The 20,563-nt window shown below is 42.9% G+C and overlaps 1 protein-coding gene across 8 annotated transcripts in view; it reads right to left on the bottom strand.

The window, feature by feature from the left end:
- Positions 1-2,644, bottom strand: part of TSPAN9 (tetraspanin 9) — a 163,236-nt gene extending 160,592 nt beyond the window's left edge. For 5 of the 8 annotated variants that reach the window (XM_090148244.1, XM_090148279.1, XM_090148261.1 and 2 more), the window contains exon 1: positions 2,496-2,634. Coding sequence is in view for 2 of the 8 variants with exons in the window: in XM_031611545.2 (XP_031467405.2) it covers positions 2,496-2,505 (10 nt within the window). In the remaining 6 variants the exon portion in view is untranslated. Of the gene's footprint in view, positions 1-2,495 lie in introns of all 8 variants that reach the window. The other 3 variants (XM_031611545.2, XM_090148227.1, XM_090148239.1) reach the window with 2 other exon arrangements.
- Between the last annotated feature and the right edge of the window lie 17,919 nt (positions 2,645-20,563).

Genomic DNA, 20,563 nt, shown 5'->3' on the forward strand with positions numbered 1-20,563 from the left:
CAGCTTGTTGCCAGCCAAGACCTCACAGTCCATTTCTCCAGAACTGTTTTCCAGATGTTTGACTCACAGCAGGTACTGGTGCATGAAGAAGGTACTCCTGGAGCACATTTCTGGGCTTCGAAGATGATGATGAATTGAAACAATGAACAATGGTATTTCATACAGTATGAACCTAGTTTTGAACCTTTTACGATAAAACAACTGGATTTGAGAACAAAGAAAAGCACTAGGTATCATCCCTCTCAGTTGCAGCAAGTCTTACAATACTCTCCCACAGTAACTGTGTATCATTACAGGCTGGATGGGTTGACAGCTAGGTAAGAAAAAAGCTGACTGGGATGCTGGGCTCAAAAAGCAGTGACTGAAGCATCATACTCAATCCAGAGGCCACTGAAAATAAAGTACCATGGAAGCCTGTCTTGAGATTTGTCCTTCTTAGGCTCTGGAGAGGGTGACAATACTAGGGGATGCAGTGAATGTGTTCCAGAGCATGGATACCATTTTGAGAGTGCTAGATATACCAGAGAAATGGGCCATCAGGAAAAGACTTCTGCTGAAAAGGATCGGGACAACTAAGGTGCAGATGGAATTAAACTTAGCAAGAAACAAGAAAAATAACAAGAAGGGATTCTTTAGACACACTGGGCAGAAGAGACAGGCAAAGGAGAGCACACCCCCGATAAACAACAATAGAGAACTAGCTTTATCAGACATGGAAGGCTAAGTGTTTAACAAGACTCGGTCTTCACTGCCGGTACAGTTTCCCATGCCCTACTTCAACAAGAACAGAAAGCTCATTCATTTTTCGGTCACTACATCCAAGACAGTTTCCAACCACCACTTCTCCCACCATTCCTTCTCTGCTCATAAACAGTAGATCCAATGGCATGCTTCCCCTGATAGGCTCTCTCATCAGTTGCATCAGGAAGTTATCTTCCACATACTCCAGTAACCTCCTTGACTGCTCTATAGACTCAAAATACTCATAAACAGAGAGACACCCCAACCGCCCCTCCTTCCTTGCCTATCCCTTAGAGCCCTCCATTGAAGCACTCCAGCCATGAAAACAATCCCACCATGTTTCAGTGATGGTGAGTAGGTCATAGTTCTCCTGTCAGACCACTGCTTCTGCTCTTTCTGTTGTCCATGCTGTGTGCACTGGTATAGATGCACTTCAGTTGGACTACTGGTCTCACCCCTGACCCTGGAATGCTGCCCCTAGGCTCATCTCTAGCAAGCCATTTTATCCCCTTACCCTTCAAACCTAGTTTAAAGCCTTCTCAATGAGCCAGAATCCATTTCCCCCTTTGACTAAGATGGTACCTACCCATTGCTAGCAGGTCTGGCGCCAAATAATCTGTCCCATGATCAAAAAAACCCGAAATACTTCTGATGGAACCAGCCTCTTAAGCCATATGTTTACCAGGTGGGTCTTTCTGCTCCTCTTAGTTTCTTTTCCTGCTACCAAAGGAATGGAGGTTACCACCACCCAAGCTCCTGCTCCATAAACTAACTGCCCCAGTGCCCTGAAATCCCTCTTGATAGCCCTCTGGCTCCTCCCTGCAACTTCATCACTGTCTTCCTGAAATACTAGGAGCTGCACCAGATTAGGAAGCTTCTGACTGACATCCCTGACCCGGGCACCACAGAGGCAGGAGACTTCCCTGGAAGGTCCAGTCAGCATACCAGGCCCTCAGTTCCCCTCAGAAGGGAGTCTCTATGACCATTACCCTTCTTTTGTTCTTGACAGAGACTGTCTTGAGGCATGGGGTTGACTGTCTCATTCTAGACAGCCCTCTGGATGGACTTTCTTCAATTTCTTCACTTGCCTGTCTTTCTTGCTCCAGGGCCTCATATCTGTTATACAAAGAAAGCTTTGGGAGGTGGGGTAAGGCCAGGAGGGGGGGGTCATCTGCCATCCCAAGCAGGAACCTGTTTCCATTCATCACCTCCCAGGTCGCCCCTCCCCCTGCACTGCTGCAGTAGGGTAGGGGATCCACTGCTACTTGTGGAGCATTCCCCTACTGCCTCTCTTGCAGGGATGTAAATGATGCTGCAGTAGTTATATTCTGACCCCATAGTCTTCTCATGCAGCTTTATTAATAAAAAAATAAAACACACATGCCTTACCCCAAAATTGCCAGAATTTCCACAACTCCATTACAGAAAAGGCCCAGGGTGTAAGAACTGCAGCTTGAACAGCACAGGTCTAAAAGTTTGAAAAGGAAAGATCTGGAGGCAGAAATTATATTAGCTCTGTCAGTTTTCATTCCTGGAGTTCAGTAAAATGCAAGATGGAAACAAATGGCAGAGAAAGAAGTCCAACAGCCTGCCAGAACTATGTATGTCTCCCTCGCCAAGCCTGCTCTCCTTGCAACTGGCTCCCCACAGCACCCACGACGACCGGCTTTCCCACGCCACCCCACTCTGCCTACTCCCAAGGCCGGGAAGCATCTGCAACTTTCCCGCCAGCTGCCCGCGGCTTCGGAGCTCACCCTTGCTCATTAGACTAGACCGGAGCGGACCGGACCGGGCTGAATCGGGCCGAGTCCTGAGAGATCTGCAGGCGCAAGTCAAGAAACAGCTCCAGATCCTGCCAGCGGAAATGGAAGGAGGGGCTTGGACCGACGCTACTAAGTGGGGAGGAGCTAGGGGCGCTGCCCAAGGGTGAGCTCCAGCCCCATTAGGGGAGGGAACACCCACGGCTCTGAATTCCTACGTGCTAGTCTCTGCCCGTGTACCAACTACGTGGCGTTCAGAGGGAGAAAGGTGCGGCCGTAGCGCACCAGTTCCCCTGTCTGAGAGCTCTGCCTGGAGCCTGTTCACCAGAGATGCCCCACCTGCTCTGTTTGCAGCCCACGCACACTACGGGAGATCCCTGAGGCTCCCCAGTGTAGATGCCAGGGGTAGCACCCTTCTGCACCCTCTCTGAATTAGAGGACTGTGCCAAGGTTAACTCACTCCAAGGCTGGAGGGGCACCTAACGTCTCCTTCCCTCATTTACCTCTGCTGCCCTGAAAAGCCTGCAGTTGAACATCCCCTTTGCTTTAAAGGGCAGCGGAGCTCTTAGACATGCTAAGCTGTCAGTCAGCAAACTGAAATGAATGAATGAATGAAGCCTGCTGATACCTAAAATGCTACTGCAGTTGGCAAATCTACAGCTAAACTGTTAGGTGCTCTTAAACCTCTGACTGTCAGTATATTGCTGTTGATTCTAATAGGCCTGTCTGATTTTTCTACTCTTGTAACAGGAGGCTACATTTGCATATTACATTATCTGTGATGCTGCGTGAGAGAAGGCAGTGAAGGAGATCTGAGAGCCTACAGAAAGTCCACCACTTGCCTTCTTCTGATTGTCCATTAAGTTCAACAAAAAGTTATTGGAGACAACATTGTATTCAGAGATGTCTTCAGAGTACCAACACAGCTTGGGAAAGTTCCAGTTTGGATTGCTAGTTGGGAAGTGGCCTCAGATTGAGGTAGAAATATTTACAAAAGTAGAGCAGTGCAGTTATGGACACAGACCTTTTTGGAGGAACTGTATTTGCGTAGAGCCTCGAGGATCATGAAGCTCCAACCTCCCCACCGCAGGCAGGCCACCAACCTCCACATTTTATACTATACCAGGCTGCCCAGGGCCCCATCCAACCTGGCCTTGAATACCTCCAGGGACAGGGAAGCTTCCTTCCCCACAAGGAAGCTGACTTTCGCATTTCCAGATTCATTTATACACATTTCCTTTCCTATTGCTACACTTCTTTATTTAAGGGGCATACTCACATCGATATATTCTCTCATAGTTTCCATCCTGTCCTGTGTGTGTATTCTTACATACTGCTTGATGCAGCAGTCTCTGAGCATCCTGAGCACCATGATGCCAACAACACAACTGTCATGCTTGCATCTCACTTCTGGTGAGAGCTTGTGCAGCAGTATTCTGTTCTTTATTTATGTACAAATGTACACATGTTGCTATGTGTTTATCTTGGAGCAAGTAACAAAGGAAATCTCTCCTGCAATGCAGCAGGAGAAAGAGACTTGTGAAGATAATTTCATTTGGCTCTTTGTTTCTAAGTTCCAAAAAAGCTCCATCTCCTGTATGCTGTAGTTGTGACGTAATAACTGCTATTGTACCTGACAACTGAAGGTTCTTCATTGAAGAATAGTGCTCAATCTTTAAATAAGAGTATCCTGGAGATAAAGAACCATTTCCTCAAAAATGAGAAGTACAAGAAATGAGTGTAGGCAATGGAGAACAAGTTTGACAGTTTGGTTGCTTTTCTTGTTCTTTTTCTCAGCAGAGACAGCATGATGCTATATTCTTTACCTGTTTACATAAGCACAAGCAGTGTTATATCCAAGTGTACTACATTTTTGTAGTTCTAGTCAAAGTCATTTTGGGGCTCTAGTTGCAATCCTCTAGATGCACTTCAACAGATCCATCTCAACACTGTACTGCAGGCAAGGCCTCACCAGGACAGAACAGATGGGCAGGAGCGCCTCACTCAGACTGCTGGACATGCTTCTTTTCTTGCAGCCCAGGACACAGTTGACTGTCTGAGCTGCAAGGGCATATTGCTGACTCATGTTCAGCTTGCCATCCAGCAGGTCCTTTTTGACAGGGCTCTGCTTAATCTTTTCATACCCCAGCTTGTACTGGTAGAAGAGATTGCCTCTCTTGAATCTCATGAGGTTCTCCTGAGCCCATCTAGCTCAAGCCCATCTAGGTCTCTCTGGATCGCATCTCATCTCTTGGTTGTGTCAACATCACCGCACTGCTTGGAGTTTCAAGTCTGCCAGGAAAAAAAAAAAAAATCAATTTACATTTGAAGGACCATTTTCAGTTTATATAAATACATCACCTGCAAATTTTCAAATGGAATATATGGAGATGCAATCAGATATTCAACTCAAAAATCTGATTGTGACTCTTTACTAGACTTTCATAATCTCTGTCCTAGCAGAGAAAAACATCCTTCCCTTCACAATCATACCATATTCATATCATCATTTTTTGTCAGTATACACATTTTAAACAATTATTATCTAGGATGAAGCACAGGAAGAGTCAAATTTCATCAAAAATCTGATGAATACCTTGAAACCTCACTAAGAATTGCAACCACTGCCATCAAATCAGAATGATGCTTTGGTTTCACAAAAACAAGGTCAAATATCCCACTAGTTTTACAGTTTTGTTCCTCTCTCTTTTTTTCAACGTTTTAAGAAAAAAATTAATATTAAAATGATTTGTTACTTATATATTAACAGTATTGTATATTTTGTGAGGGCTGCTCACCTCCTGTTTCATTATGGTGGCCCATCAGAGGCAAGTATTGATGTTATGGCAGTAGAGGCTGAATCTTCCCACCAAAATTCCACTATCTTTTATTCCTGTGTGACAGATGGCAGCAGAAGGACAGTCTGACAAAATGGTGTCTGACATGGAAATGTGTATGAGGTGAAGGTGTGTCATTAAATTCCTCCGTGTAGAAAAAAAAGCACCCACTAACATTCAATGATACTTGCTGAATGGTTTTAGAGACCAAACAGTGGATGCGAGCACAGTGAGGCAGTGGCTGATGTGTTTCAGCAGTGGTGACAGTGGGTTGTGGCTATGATTAGAGCTTTAATATCACATAAAAATTTAGTTATCAGCATAGCTTATTACACAATTTTTTAGTAAATATTGTAGGGTTCTGTTTCACAGAAATTTAGTACTTAGCTTTCTTATTAACTGGGATTTTTAATCATCTTAGAATTTTTAATTACTTGGATCTTCTGCAGATCACATCAAATTCTGAATATTCAGTGCACAATACTCTAACCATAATCTAGACTTTGAATTCACCGAAAGAACACAATCATCCACTCAGTCCTCAGAGGAAGACAACATCGATGGAGACATCCCTGTCTGCCAGGAAAATCACAGGGTTTGCTGTCCTGCAGCAGTTTCATTCTAAAGACCTACTGAGGACTTGCAGATGCTGGATTTAATATGAAATATCTCACATATCATTAAGTTTGTCACCTACATCCTAGCAATCCAGCACCTGGGCTTTGACAACACTGACTGGCGAACCATCTTGCCACATTATGAGGACCACTGAGAAGAGGGGAAAGAATTAGGTTAGTATGTGATCACCCTGTTTGTCTTGGTATTTATGCTGCCCTCAGTATTGATGCAGACTAGTGATGTAGGATTGATGAAGAAGCATGACACTCGAGCAGCTTTGGACATGTTCTTTTTGTCTCCACCACATCTTTAACACAAGTTTGAGGGCATTCCTACCAGTGTAAATCAGCTCTTGTTCTTTGTTGTCACCACTCAAATTCTTCATCTCCATTATCTAGTTCAAGAAGTCAAAGAACTAATGAAAAATGAGCCGGATAATATGGAAGAAAAAGTCACTGGGAAGCCATTATGCCAAAAGCTAAAGCACGTATGTAATACTCAGGAAAAGAGAATTCTGGGTCTAGAAACAGGAGGATAAAGAGATTTAATTAAATCCCTGCTTCTTCCTCTAGGCCTACTTACATGTTTTCTTTGTTGTCAGTGTCCACTTATAAGGTTCCCACACATATAAATGAAAAAATTCAGATGAACTTTTCTTATCTGAATTGTTTCTTTTGGCTTTGAAGTAAGGGAGGGGCTCCTGTCCTGCCTAGTTCTATGTTGCTCAGACCCATGGTTTGTTGTGTCTTATCGCTAAGTAGAACCATTTCAGTAATTAAGTTTGACATGATTCCATGAATATATATATATATATGAATATATATACAGCTGAAGCTGTATAATGTAGGGTTGATAAACTGAAGCATGTAGGTTAGAAAAGAAAGGAGACATAGCTGAATGCAAACTTAAGCTGATTTGCAACATGGATATTTAAATCCCCACTTTTGTCATTTGTCACCTAATGCCCCAGTGTTGTGACTGTAAAGTGATCTGGAGGATCCATTTTTCCTTTCTTGTTCTTTGATTTTGCAGCAACTGCTTATATATTTAATGGTTTTCTAATGTCTGTCCCAGAAGAAACTACGTTCGTAAGACAGTCCAATCTTCATTTATTTTGATTGATTACAGTTCAGTTTAGACTTTCCTCATAAAACTATGCTAGTTCTTTTTTAACATGTGCTGCTTTTTGGTGTTTATTTTCCCTTATTTTCTGCAGCTGGCTTGTAGTTCTGATGGTTTCTTCTGGTGAGATTTGCAGAAAGAAAGCACTAGGGACAGAGATCTACAGTCTTTTTGATCTTTTTAAGTATTTTTGTGAAGATTTGTCACTCAGTCTGCAAGGGGACAGAAGCCTTTAGCTCATATTGTTGTCAATTTAATCTCTCAAAACACATTGAAAAAGGCAAGAGCTTAGAGAAGAGACTTTGATTTATTCTGCACAGGCCACTAAGTGGAAAATCTCCACAGATCCAGGGCATAGAATCTTTATACTATCTTCTATTTATAGTCCAAAAAGTTTTCACTACATGCCTTTCTAAGTCACACCTAGCTATTTTTTTTTATCAAAACTCATGGAGTTTTGAAAGTGCAAGGCTATATGTTATATTTGAATCTGTGCTTGCGTGCGGGATCTTAGATAACCTTTGGTGGTCAGTTAGGGAGGTATCCTAGTCCTCACTTTGTCCATAATTGGGCACCTTTTGATTGGTTACTGTTTTGGACTTGTTTTGGATTCATCTCAAGGATGTCTGTCCTTGTTTCTTACTTATGGCCATCTTGAGTCTTTGAAGAAAAACATCCTGTCTCGGAAAGGTTATTTTTCCTAAATAAGCAAGACATGTAGAATTTAAAAGTGGAGCTTCAACCTTCAGCAAAATACCTCAGCCAGGAAAAAATGTCAAATAATCAGCACAAAAGACTCCATGATCAGAGTTTTCAATACTCCATCTACTTCTGCTAGCCTCCATAAAAATGAGCTTTCTAAACATTTCATTTTCTGCTTTTTTTTTTTTTCTTTTTTTTCCCTGAGTACTTTGAAGGGTAGGTATTTTTCTGATTCTAGTTACTGACATGAAGGAGACCCAAGTTCCAAGAGCAAGAGTGGAAAGAAACAGTGCCAGAGAAGAGGCAGAAGCACCTAGCTGCTAGGTTGCTGCTAAGAGCATAAAAGACCTGTACGGGTATCCTTAAATGGTCTGTCTTAAGATGTGGAATGTTCTTCTGCCAGTTGGTTTGTATTCATTGCCTCGATAAAATATTATAACTGTAATAACTTGGGTTTTTATTCATGATAGACTAAGTAGAGTTCTAGGTCTCATCTCCATTAGGGACTTTTCCATGGCATCAACTTCGCCAGTACAAACTGCAGTGAGTGCATGCAGGCTGACATTTGCAGAAGAGTGCAAATACATGCCACAAGAAATACTCTACTGCTGGAAATTAAACACTGCCCTTTCTACATGCAGGCTTCAATTTCTAAACATATATGTTGTCTACTTTTGCCAAAAAAACTTTTCCCAAGGATCAGTTGTTGTTTCATTAGTGAAGTTATTTGATTTTTTTTCTACTTCGTACATTGTTCAAAGATTATGAAGGAAACTGCATGGAGCTGGCACAGGCAGATGCATGTATTGGTAATGAGCTATAGTCACTTGGTGCTGTTCATACTTTCATGGGTGACTATGGGTGCTTGTTTTGTTTAATTAATTCAGTTCCAGGTGATTTCACACCTCACTGTGGTTAAAAATGACACCCACTGGGCAAGAGTAGGACTGCATGAATTTCTCATGCAATACACAAAACAGCAAGTAATTTGAGATACTCTGTTTCCTAGATACTTAAAGTGCTTGGCTTGTCTTCCTCCAAGCTTGACTGACCTTAGTTACCAGCCATACAAAGTGTAGTGGAAATGTTATGTTTTGAAACAGTGATTGAGCACCTATTAGGAAGGCAGGGCCAACTGCGAACCCAGGGGAGGATCCACTCCTTTCCAGACCTCATTTAAGGATTGGTAGTCGTCCTTCCCTTCTCTCCACTACTCTCTCCACTGCTGCTGTGTTTGAGCAACTCCTTACTTGCTGTGGCCTGGGATCTTGCTGCTTTGCTGTCACTGTCACGCTATTATGTTACACTTGGCAAGCCAGGCAAAAGTAACAGCAGTGTACATACTTAGGATGGATTATTTTAAAAGGATAATGCATTGGCTGGTCATTGGGACCCCTAATACCCCAAAGGTGGAGCTCCTGAAGGAAACCCCAGGATTCCTGGATTCCTCATGGCTGAGTACTGCTCAAATTATTGAAGAATGGGGATATAAAGGCAGCAAGGACCAGTAATTACATGCAATGAAAAGGTGTTACAAAAAAAGGATGCTCACCCATGTCCAAAGGTCTAGGCTCACAGGAAGACTCCACAAAAGAGAGAACTGCAGCAAGAGATCCTTCCTTGGTGGCAGATAGCCCTTAAAATTAGGTCTAAAATCAGTGGAGCCTGGATCCACCCTTTTTGGTCGTACATCCTTCATCTGTGCTTCTAGGATGGACCAGGTCTTTCCTCCAGGTGCTCAGTCAGTGGTTCAGGCTGTGACTCAGCATCCAAACACTCCATCCTTTCATAGAATGAACCAATGATTGAGCCAGATGGAGGGTGATTCTTCCCTAATACCGGGATCCAGCATACTGTGACACTTATACAATCGCCCATTGCAATTCAATGTGGGTTGACACAATGTAAGATAATTGATGATTAGTTCATAGTTGAAGTTCATATTCTCTCATGGGCTAGTGCTCCACGGTGTTACTGGAGGCATGTAGTTATTTGGTGTAAGTCCATCTTATGCTCCATCAGTCCCACATAAGTCATCAGTGGGTGTCATTCTTGATCTCACAGTGAGATTGAAGTGCTTCAATGACATTTTGCTCCTTCTGGTGATCCTAGAGTCTCCAAAGACTCACAGGGAACAGTACAGATGTTTCAGAGGCACTAAGAGGGGAGGTCTGTCCTCCGTGCAAGATACAGGCCATCCTGAGTCAACACTTCAGCTTGTACTGGGGTATGTCCTGTCCATCTGTATCACACCCTTTGGCTGGATATCTGTGACTACCTATATATCAAGTACCAAAGAGGGTGGTCCTGGTCTGCCACAGGGACACAATTAGGGTCCCTTTAGCAAAAGGAACATTGACCACAATGTCAATAGGCCATATACCGAGGAACCACTAATCCCCCCGCATCGAGTATTCTCCCCAGGTGCAAGTAGGCCACACCACTTTTGTCCTACTTGCACCTTTCAGGGCCATTCTATTCTATGGGTACCAGATTCTAGATTGTCAGGAGCAGGAAGCAGAAGGTTATTTTCATTGTCAATTTGGGGTCTCAGTTGACTTCCAGTGCCCACAGTTTAGATCCTAAGAGGGGAGGCCCAAGTTGTCTGATGCATCTGCCATCCCCAGGTCTTTTGTTCAGGTCCCGCAGGGTTTCGTGCAATCTCTTCACCCACCCCTGCAAGCACCAAGAGTCTATCTGCAAAGCAGGCTTAAAGATGCCATTATAATGTTCAAGGTCTGCTCCCATTGGATTCTATGGCAGATCAAATTGCCATCCAATGTTGTTCTCTTCTGCCCAGTGTTGTACCATTGTACCCATGAAGTATGTACCCTGGTCACTGTCAATGACCTGTGGAGTCCCATAAGCTGCCATTAACTTGGTACTTTTGGTACCAGGTAGGTCTGCATCTGTCCACTTGCCATGTTGATGCAAGTTAATGCATATCTGGCCCTCTCAGATGTCATGGTTTTGTGATTTTTGGTTATCGGTATTCCACATCATAACATCATGAGGTCCACTGGGACTTAAAGTGTTAATGCTCAAGATCTGGGTACCTGTCCAGAAGAGAAGAAGAACAATTCCCCAGGGGGCTTTGTGGTCAGAGAGGAGATATAACTCCTGGCAAGGTCATCTGATGGGCTCTTCTTTGTTCGCTCTTCTTCGTCTGCTCTTCTTTGTCTCCCTGCTGCTCAATCGGACTGCGCATCTCACCTCAGCATTATGGTGAGGCCTATCCACCTTTCGGACATTCTCTCTCTCATTATATTTGATTTGTTAGCTTCAATTCTAATTATATTGTATTATAGTGTGTTATTTTGCATTCCGATATTATATTTAGTAAATTAGTTTGTTTCTCCTCAGATCATTGCTGCTTTTTTTAATTATTTTGGGGTCCCCTGTTTCTCTTTTCCGGAGGCATGAATTCTGCGAAATCCCTCCGCTCCACTGGTCACAGAACTGGGCCGAACCAGCCTATAAACCGTTGACATCAGATCACAGGAGAGGGCCTATATAATCAACTCGCCACCTTCAGAGAGGTTTATGTCCTCTGGAAGGGTGGGCAGTCAACTCTGGCAAGGGTTTTGGTCTCATCTTCAAGCAAGCATCGCAATCCTGACATGCCTGGATGATATCTGATAATGTTATAGACATCCCCCAGGCTTTGGCTGCTGCCCACAGTCTTCTGTCTGGCATGTCGCAGCTTCTGATGTAGCCAGTGGGCTATATTCTGGGAAGAAGAGTTTTCAATCCACCATACTCAAGACAATGTTTCAGCTTCATCATTTTCTGATGACTGCATTGGGGTGATGTCCAGAAATGTCATAGACACATATGGTTCTGTGTTTAACCACATTCCATTTGTTTAACCACATCTCCTTGCCCCAGATCGATCAGACGTGGATGGTCCAGTCCTGGATGGCCCACTGCACAATCCAAAGAGCAAGACTCCAGCCCAACTATCTGTGTAAGACACAGCCCAACTATCTGTGCAGATGTCACCATGTTCCTTGGTGATAGCCATCTACACAGCTCTCAGCTCTGCCCATTGGCTACTTTGACCATCCCCGTCTTCAAACTATATTGTGTCAGTGGAGAGATGGTACACTACTGCTCTCCGCTTGCTTGGGTTACCCTTGCTGGACCCATCCATATATCAGGCGTCTTCAGGAATGGGATATTTCCCCTTCCTGGACAAGACTCTTTTCTAGTGGAGCAACCATCATCTCTTCTGGCATGTCGCTATGGTATGCCACTGGGCCAAGGAACTTCTGAAGTTCTTCTTTCAGCAGCGATGAAGACAGATTGCTCCCTCCTCTGGCTGATGTAATTGACCCAACATGCCATAGGCTGGGCTTGGGCCACCTGGCTCTTATGGGAACATTGTTTTTACCACGTGTATGGGAACTGCTGAATCAGGGCCTGAACTGATTGATCACCTGAGGCAAGCAATGAGTCAGCCACGGGAGCACAGGTGAAGGCAATTCACCTGTGCTGCCAGAAGGGGGGGAGCCTGGCTCCACCTCTCCTAGACCCATTTAAGAGCTGACTACCAGTGAGAAAAGACATCTCTCCTCTGGAGTTTTGCAGTGAGCCCAGGACACGGGTAAGCTTTCTATCTATTCTCTTTTTGTTATTATAATCTGCTTTGCTAAGCTTTCTTGTTTATTTCATAATTATAACATCTTTATATTCATACACCACAACCTTAGTTGTTTGAGTTATTGCCTTTACTGCCTGCAACTCAGAATAGATAGCTAATAAATGTTTCTCAATCATACTGTATCTTTCTTCTGCTCTGTGCCAGACCTGAGACCAAAACCCGATCACGGTTCGAATGGAACTCTGGCATTGCCACAGGCTCCAGCCAAAGCCATCCTGAGTGACATGAACATCCACGTCAGCTGAGAGGTAGGATCAAATATACCCAACACCTGGGCTTGTTTAACAGCCAGTATTGCTTTTTGGAATGTCTCATGTTCTGTTCTTTCCCAGTCCTATAGTTGTCCCTTTTTCGTGAGTCTATATAACAGTCTCAGCAGCTGTACTAAATGAGGTATAAAGGAATACCAGTATCCCAATATACCTAAAAATGCCTGCAGCTGCTTTGGTGTTGTAGGGACTAGGAATGCTTGAACCTTATCTATTACTGCTGCATAATACTTTGGTCTTTCCTGACCAAACTACCCCCAGGAATTTTACAGACAGGTAGACCCATCCCTTTTCCCTGCAGATAGGTGGTCAACGATCTACCACCTGTCCTACTGCCTCCTGCGAGTTAGATGTCAACAGGAGATCATCAATATAATGATACAAGTTAACATTATTAGGTTTGCCCCAATTAGCCAGGTCACGCACCACTAGGTTAAGGCAATACATTGGCGAATGTACATACCCCTGTGTCAGGACCTGAAAGGTCCACTGCCTGCCTCCCCATGTAAATGCAAACTGGTCAAGGGATTGTTCAGAAATTGGAATACTGAAGAACGCATTTGCCGAGTCTAGGACTAGGTAGGTTTTTTTTCCCTACTCAATGCCTCTGTTAGGGAGGTGATATTGGGACTGGCTGCATGAAAAGGTGGTGTGACGTTATTTAATTCTCCATAATCTACTGTCATTCTACATGTGCTATCTGACTTCCGCACTGGACACATGAGGGAATTATATGGTCTATGTGCAAGCCTTATGATCCCAGCTTTTTCTAATTCCAGCATAGTCCTCAATATTTCATCTTGCCTACTCCTCCTGCCTTTCCTCCCCCTAACCCCTCCCCCCAGAGGTCCATACTGCTTCACATTATTTGCCTGCTAGAACCACACTGGATTACTAGACTCATGCTTTGCATGATATCTCTCCTGCACCTCCCAGACACTAATACACCTGTTTCAGAGTCTGAACTCTCCTACAGTTGTCTGGAGATCCAGACCCCATAAAATGTCTATACCCTAGATGTACTCTGGGAATGGGGCAATAGATACCTTATACTCCCAGGGCAGGAGGTACCTGACCCCCAACCTTAACCTTGTCTGGGTGACAGGAAGACAGGAATGGTCTGTACCCCAAAACCACAGATCATCACTCTATCCCCATTATACTTGGTTGGATCCCCATAAATAGTTGATGTTTTCATATCTGTATCCAATGAACTGCATCCACACACTGTCTGTTCTTCTGGGACCTGAAAACCTTTAAATCAATCTAGGGCCTCCAGTCCCATCGGAAGGTCCTAGTTATGGTGGACCTAGTATACCCTGTTGTGCCATTAGTTGTGCGATTGTCAAATCTTTTTCCTCAGGTGGCTCGAGCATTTTAGCCCAAGTCACCTGAGGCAGCTTTTTCCTTTTATTTGGAACTATAATGTACTCTAAATTCCAAGTTTTTGTTGGGGCTTGTTCAATCATTCATACCCCTGCTCTTTTGGGGGTCTTTTGAAATTTTTGATCATCCCTTAACTGTTTCCACAATTGAAGCAGAACGTGATTGAGTTGGCGATCAATCTTGGTGTAGGCCAGCCCGGCCTGCATAAGATCATTTAAACTTTTGTTTTTGAGACACCTATATTGGACCCAGTCAGGGTATCTGAGAGGCGGGTGTCCTGGTTTTAATTACTGGAAATACTTCAGCCCCTTCTAATGTCCTAACATTGCAGCTTGCTCTCAAGCACTCCATCTCTCCCAGATCAACCACCAACTGCTTGGCCTGCAGAACAATGGCCTTTAAGGCTACCAAGGATTTGATGTAGACACTAATGTTTTATATTGATGGAGGGGTGCCTGCTGTAAAATTAGGTCTTCTCATTCTAGGCAAAAATTTTACTAAGCTAAAGCTTCAAAAGTTTCCTCTTATATTGTCTCTTTCATCCCTAGTTCATGACTATACGTTTGGAGGTCCTCCATGGAGGACCATAAGCCTGTATGTACCAGAACATCAACCTTATTGGGCCAAGTGATAGGCATTCCACTATCAATCTATTAATGCATGGTTTTCATCATTATGTTGCACAGTGGTGTACAACATTTGCCTAAGGTTAGGGTGTGAGATAATGGATGCCAGTACATAAATTTCTGGTCCATTGACCACAACACTCTCTGCTCCCATGTCCCACAACTGAAGTAACCGGGCCAGTATACTTTCCCTTGGTTTTTGTTGGAACCATTGCACTAAGTCCTTCAATTCAGCTGTCATGTAAGGGCAAGTTGTTATATGGAGGTGTGTTTGAGCAGGGGGCTACTGATCAGGGGACATCCCTGCTGGTCAACCCTGTAATTATTTTGGCTTTTCTTTTTGCATTACTACAGGTTGAATCATTGAATCTCAAAGGGATCTGCCTCAAGTGGGTTTTTGAGATCCATCCAACCTTGTGATTTTTCCCTTTGGATTACCCAGATCCACTGATTAAGGAACCTGGGTACTTTTCAACAAGATATTTTGAATTTGTTTTAAAAGGGAAATTAAGCTTGATTTTTTTTTTTTTTTTTTTTTTCTCCTCCAACAACACACTAAGCTGTTGTTCAGATTTCTCAGTGCTATCATGCAGTAACTGATTCTCATTTCTTAATGTATTGAAAGTTCTGTGCAATTTAACACCATTAATAGTGGCCATACCACAGTGGATGCAGTTAGTTGTTACTCTTTTGTAATTAGAATGTTTTTTACCCAATCAGTAGAAATATTCTGCCATGCAGGATGGGAATTGAAAAAATATTATCAGTGACTCACAAAGGGCACTATTTTTCTACTTTGGCCACTGATTCATAATAAGGGGATCCCAGAAATGCCAGGATATGCCCTGGCAGATTTTTATCTAGAGAGACAACTTTCTCCCCCTTGGCCCACTTAATGTTCAAAAATAAAGCTTTATTATTTATTTATTTATTAAATATTTGTGTTCCTGCCTGGCTTGCCAAACATAAGAACAGCAGGACCCATCTCAAATATGTGCAATGAGAAAGTGTTACAAAAAAAGGATGCTCGTCCATATTCAGAGATCTAGGCTCATAGGAAGACTCCGCAAAGGAGAGAATTGCAACAAGAAATCCTTCCTCAGTGGCAGTCAGCCCTTAAAATGAGGTGGAGCCCAGATCTACCCTTTTTGGTCACACGGGGCAATTGCCTTCATCTCTGCTTCTATCTATGGACCTATCCTTGAGGCCCCTTCCAACCCTGGCCATCCTGTGATTCTGTGAGTCCAGGTGCTCCATCAGTGATTGAGATGATGAGATGACTCAGCAGTTTCCATATAGGGGACAATGATCCTTTTATTAAATCCCCTTCAAAGATAGCAAAATTTTTTAATAAATTAGAACAAGCATTCTTAACTGAGGAAAGAGTAGTAATAGCATCTGCTGTAGCATGGGTGCTGATACTAATTATTAACATGTATCATTCCTCTGAAGAAGGACTGAAAAATGAAAGCAAGTTCTAAAAAGCAAGTATATGACAATTGGAAAAAAATTATACTTCTGAAAGGGCAAACTACCTCATCTTCAAATGGCATGTCCCCTCTAAAATTAAGAGCTATAACATTGGAAGTTGTGTTAGGTACCGAAGGCTTCTGACTGAAGAATGATCTTGGGATGGAACAAAGTATTCTGACAGTTTTAGTGGAAGTGATGTCTGTGGCTGTATGCACAAATACCTTATTTTGTAGAGAGAGCTGACCCTGGTAGCTTATCTTGTTTTTTGCAAGAGCTTGTTTTGAAGCAGGCGTTCGACATGTTGGCCACAAAGGTACAGCATGCAAGTGGAAAAATAAACCCTGCAGATTCTTAGGAGCATCTGCAGTAGAAGAGAGATGAAAAGTATACTTTGAAGCAGGTGATAACCTGCTGGCACTACCTATTGAATCCACCACCAGCATGTTCCTTCTCTCTCTTTTTCAATGGTTTGCCACCTCTCAAGTGTTGGTAAGTAATAGTGCACTTGCTTAGGGGATTTCTGGTTGCCACTTATGGGGATTACCTAAAATGGATGCCTGTGTATGTGAGAGAGTGTATGCTGAATAAAACTCATAACACTCTGTGCTGTTCTATGTGTGTAATTTGCTTGCCTCTGCTCCTGAGACATCTTGTCATTCAGATCCAAATGTACTCTGAAACATAAGGGTAGAGGCACAGCAGGAAGTTTGTGTACATACAAATTTCAGATATTTCTGTAGATGTAAAAATTGCTGCTGTCCTTTACTACTTGTTTTTGGCACCACAGAGAAGATTAACAACACTAGCTGTCTTAGTTTTAGCTGGAATGGAATTGTGTTCTTCAGTCTGATATGATGCTATATTTTGGTTCTAGGAAAAAAACAACTTAGTAACTCACTGACATTTATAGTTGCCTGCTAAGCCAAGACCATTCACAGTGAACGGCCCAATGAGCTGGGAGGGAACAGAATTAGGACAGCTTAGTGGAAGGAGTTTTGAAGGGAATGAGAGTTCATCTTGCTCTCTTCTGCTGCTCAGGTGGCAAGCTGTGCTTTGGTCAGGGGGTGGTGAGCAATTGCTTGTGCATCACTTAATTTATATGTATATACTTAAGTATATAGAGAATATTTTCCTTCTTCTTTTCTCCATCTTGGTAAATAGGTTTATCTCAACCCAGAGTTCTAATTTGTTTTTTTATTCTCTCCCCCATGTCCCTGGGGAGGGAGGGAGTGAATGACAGTGTGGTGCTTAGCCACCTGTGGGTTAAACTACAATACTATAGCCCTGCATAGTCCTTAGAATCAGACTCTTGGGAATACAAGGTCTGCAAGTTTAGGAGGAAAAAGTTTATTTTATATGAACAAATACATACATGGACTCCTCTTCCCATAACGTGAACAAAATCGTCTTTCCCCAGCTCTGACTTGATAGCATCAGCTTTGCTGTTCTCTTTACCCACATCCCTTCATTCTCTCATGTGGTTCTGTATTAGATGCAGGTTATGAGCAGTAAAGTGTGTGATGGAGTGGGTATCATGTCAGCATTTTCACAGTGTCGTGAAGAAACATTCTATGATGGACCTCCTATATGTAGATAGAAACCTGCATTTGGGCAGTTACAACAAAGAAACTGGTGTACAATAACTTAATGAAGAAGTAAATCAACTAGTTCCTCTTCCACATCAAATCGATTGTCCAAGCCAACTGTGTTTTTAGAGGTGTGGCAAGGCTAGTACTGGTGCAGCCTGTGCTTACCTGAGAAATTGCATCTGCGTATGAAGCATACCCAACAGGACTTTACACAGCCATGTTCTGGTCTTCTGTTAAGATGAAAATCCTCAGGATCAGTCGCACACCAGACTGAATAAACCCTTCAATATGGCTTTGCATCACAAGGTACTAATGGTACTTTTTACTATCTTCTATAGACAGTGAAATATTCATCCTCTGGTGTAGTAAGATTATCACGATGGAAAAATAATCAAAATAAATGGAAATGCTCCCCCGTGTCGTAGGCTCACAGTAAACTCCACAAGGAGCAATCTCCAGAAAGAGATCCTTCCTCAGTGGTAGTCAGCTCTTAAATGGGATCTAGGAGAGATGGAGCCTGGTTTCACCCTTACTGGTAGCACAGGTGAATTCCCTTCACCTGTGCTCCCACAACTGACTCATTGCTTGCCTCAGGTGGTCAATCAGAGGTTCAGGCCATGATCAATAGTACACATACACTTCCTCAATTATGTTGACAGTGGGATTTCTGCACCTGCAGCAAGTTTCCAGATGCCAAGCTATATTCTGCGGTCAACATGCATAAAGAATGCTATCCAGCTAGATAGACTCAAGCAGTGGGCCCAGGAGAACCTCATGAGGTTCAACAAAGCCAAGTACAAGGTCTTGCACCTGTGTCATAGCAACCCCCACTATCAATAAAAGGTGGGGGACAAAAGGATGGAAAAAAGCCCTGCCAAAAAGGACCTGATAGCACTCTTTCAGTATCTAAATGAGGGCTATAATAAAGAAATGAACTTATTCTCATGTTTGTTGTGATGGAACAGAAGGAAATGATTTCAGACTAAGTGAGGGAAGATTTAGACTGGACACAAGGAAAAAGTTTTTACAATGAGAGTGGTAAAGCACTAGAACAGATTGCCCAGATGTGGTGGATGCCCTGTCCTTTATGACATCCATGATCAGGCTGAATGGGGCTCTCTCTGAGCAACCTGATCTAGCTGTAAATATCCTTTGTTGCAGAGGGGATGGACTAGATGACCTTTAAGGGTCCCTTCCAACTGAAAACAATGATTCTATGGTTCTACAACTCTACAAAACTTTCAAGCAGTGACTACCTTTCTGACAGTTCACCTTTCATATGCCATCTGTCTCATGTTTTTTGTTGGCTAGAATTTTTTTTAAGGACATTTTAATTTATATTTCAAATCATTCTTAAAATTTTATTCTCCAAATTCAAGATTTTTGTTTTAGTCCTGTTCAAACTACTCCAGTACATACTCAACTTGCTAAATTGTCCTCTAGTATTGTCTGCAGATTAAGTTACCCTGATACTTTCTCTCTCCTCCAGGTCACTCATTAATCTATTAAATATGTTTAAACATCTATACTGATCTTTTCGGTACACACCCTCTCTTCAGTTAACAGTCATCTGCCATCTTTATTAACGGTCTTTAGTCCTTTGCTTTTCATCTAACTGCTGACAGCTTAACCAGCAAAAATACATACTTCAGATAAAAATTTTGTGAGAGGAATTCCATATTCAATTTTTTCCATAATAAACTTAGAATCATAGAATGGCTTGAGCTGGAACAGATGCTTAAGGATCATTGAGTTCCCCTCCCTGCCCTGGCACGGGCAGGGACACCTTTCACTAGATCAGATTGCTCAAAGTCCCACCCAACCCAACTCTGAACATTTCTAGTAATGGGACATCCACTACCTCTCTGGGCAACCTCTTCTGTTATCTAACCAACCCAATAGGAAAAAAAAAATCTTCCTTATATCCAACATAAATCTATCCTCTGTTAGTTTAAAACCATTGCCCCATGTCCCATTAATACAGTCCCTGGTAAAGAGTCTCCTCATCTTTTTTGTAGGCTGTTTATGTATTGGAAGGCCACAATGATGTCTTACTGGAGCCCAACAACTCTCTCAGCCAGTCTTCATAGGAGGGGTACTCCAGCCCTCTGATCATCTTTATTACCCTCTTTGGAACCTACTCAGACAGTCTATGTCTTTCTTGTACTGGGAACCTCAGATCTAGTACTCCAGGTGAGGTCTCGAGAGCAGAGTACTGTGGAGAGTCACCTCCCTCAGCCTCCTGACCACATTTCTTTTGATGCAGAATATGATTGTCATTCTGGACTGCAAGCACACATTACATGCTCATATCCAATTGCTTCCAGTTTTTCATCCACCAGTATCCCCAAGACATTCCCTGCAGGTATGCATCTAATCAGTTCATCACCAACTCTGTGTTGGCATCAACCCAGGTGCAGGACCTTCTATATAGTCTTCTTGAATTTTATGAGGATTATTCAAGCCCACTCCTCAAGCCTGTCAAGATCATTCTGGATGGCATTCCTTTCGTTAGAAATGTCAGCTGCACCTCACAGCTTGCATTTATCCACTAACTTGCACTTGATCCCACCATCTACATCATGCATAAAGTTGTAAAGACACCAGGCCCAAGACAGACACCACTTGAGGGTCACCACTTACCTGGACATTGAGCAACTGACTACGACTCTTCAGACACAGACATCCAGACAATTCCTTATCCACTGTACAGGTTATCCATCAAATCCATGACTCTCCAATTTAGAGAGTTCTGGAGGGACTGTATCAAAAGCTTT

The sequence above is a fragment of the Phasianus colchicus genome, chromosome 1, assembly GCF_987193195.1.
Source record: "Phasianus colchicus chromosome 1, bPhaCol1.hap1.1, whole genome shotgun sequence".
NCBI lineage: Eukaryota > Metazoa > Chordata > Aves > Galliformes > Phasianidae > Phasianus > Phasianus colchicus.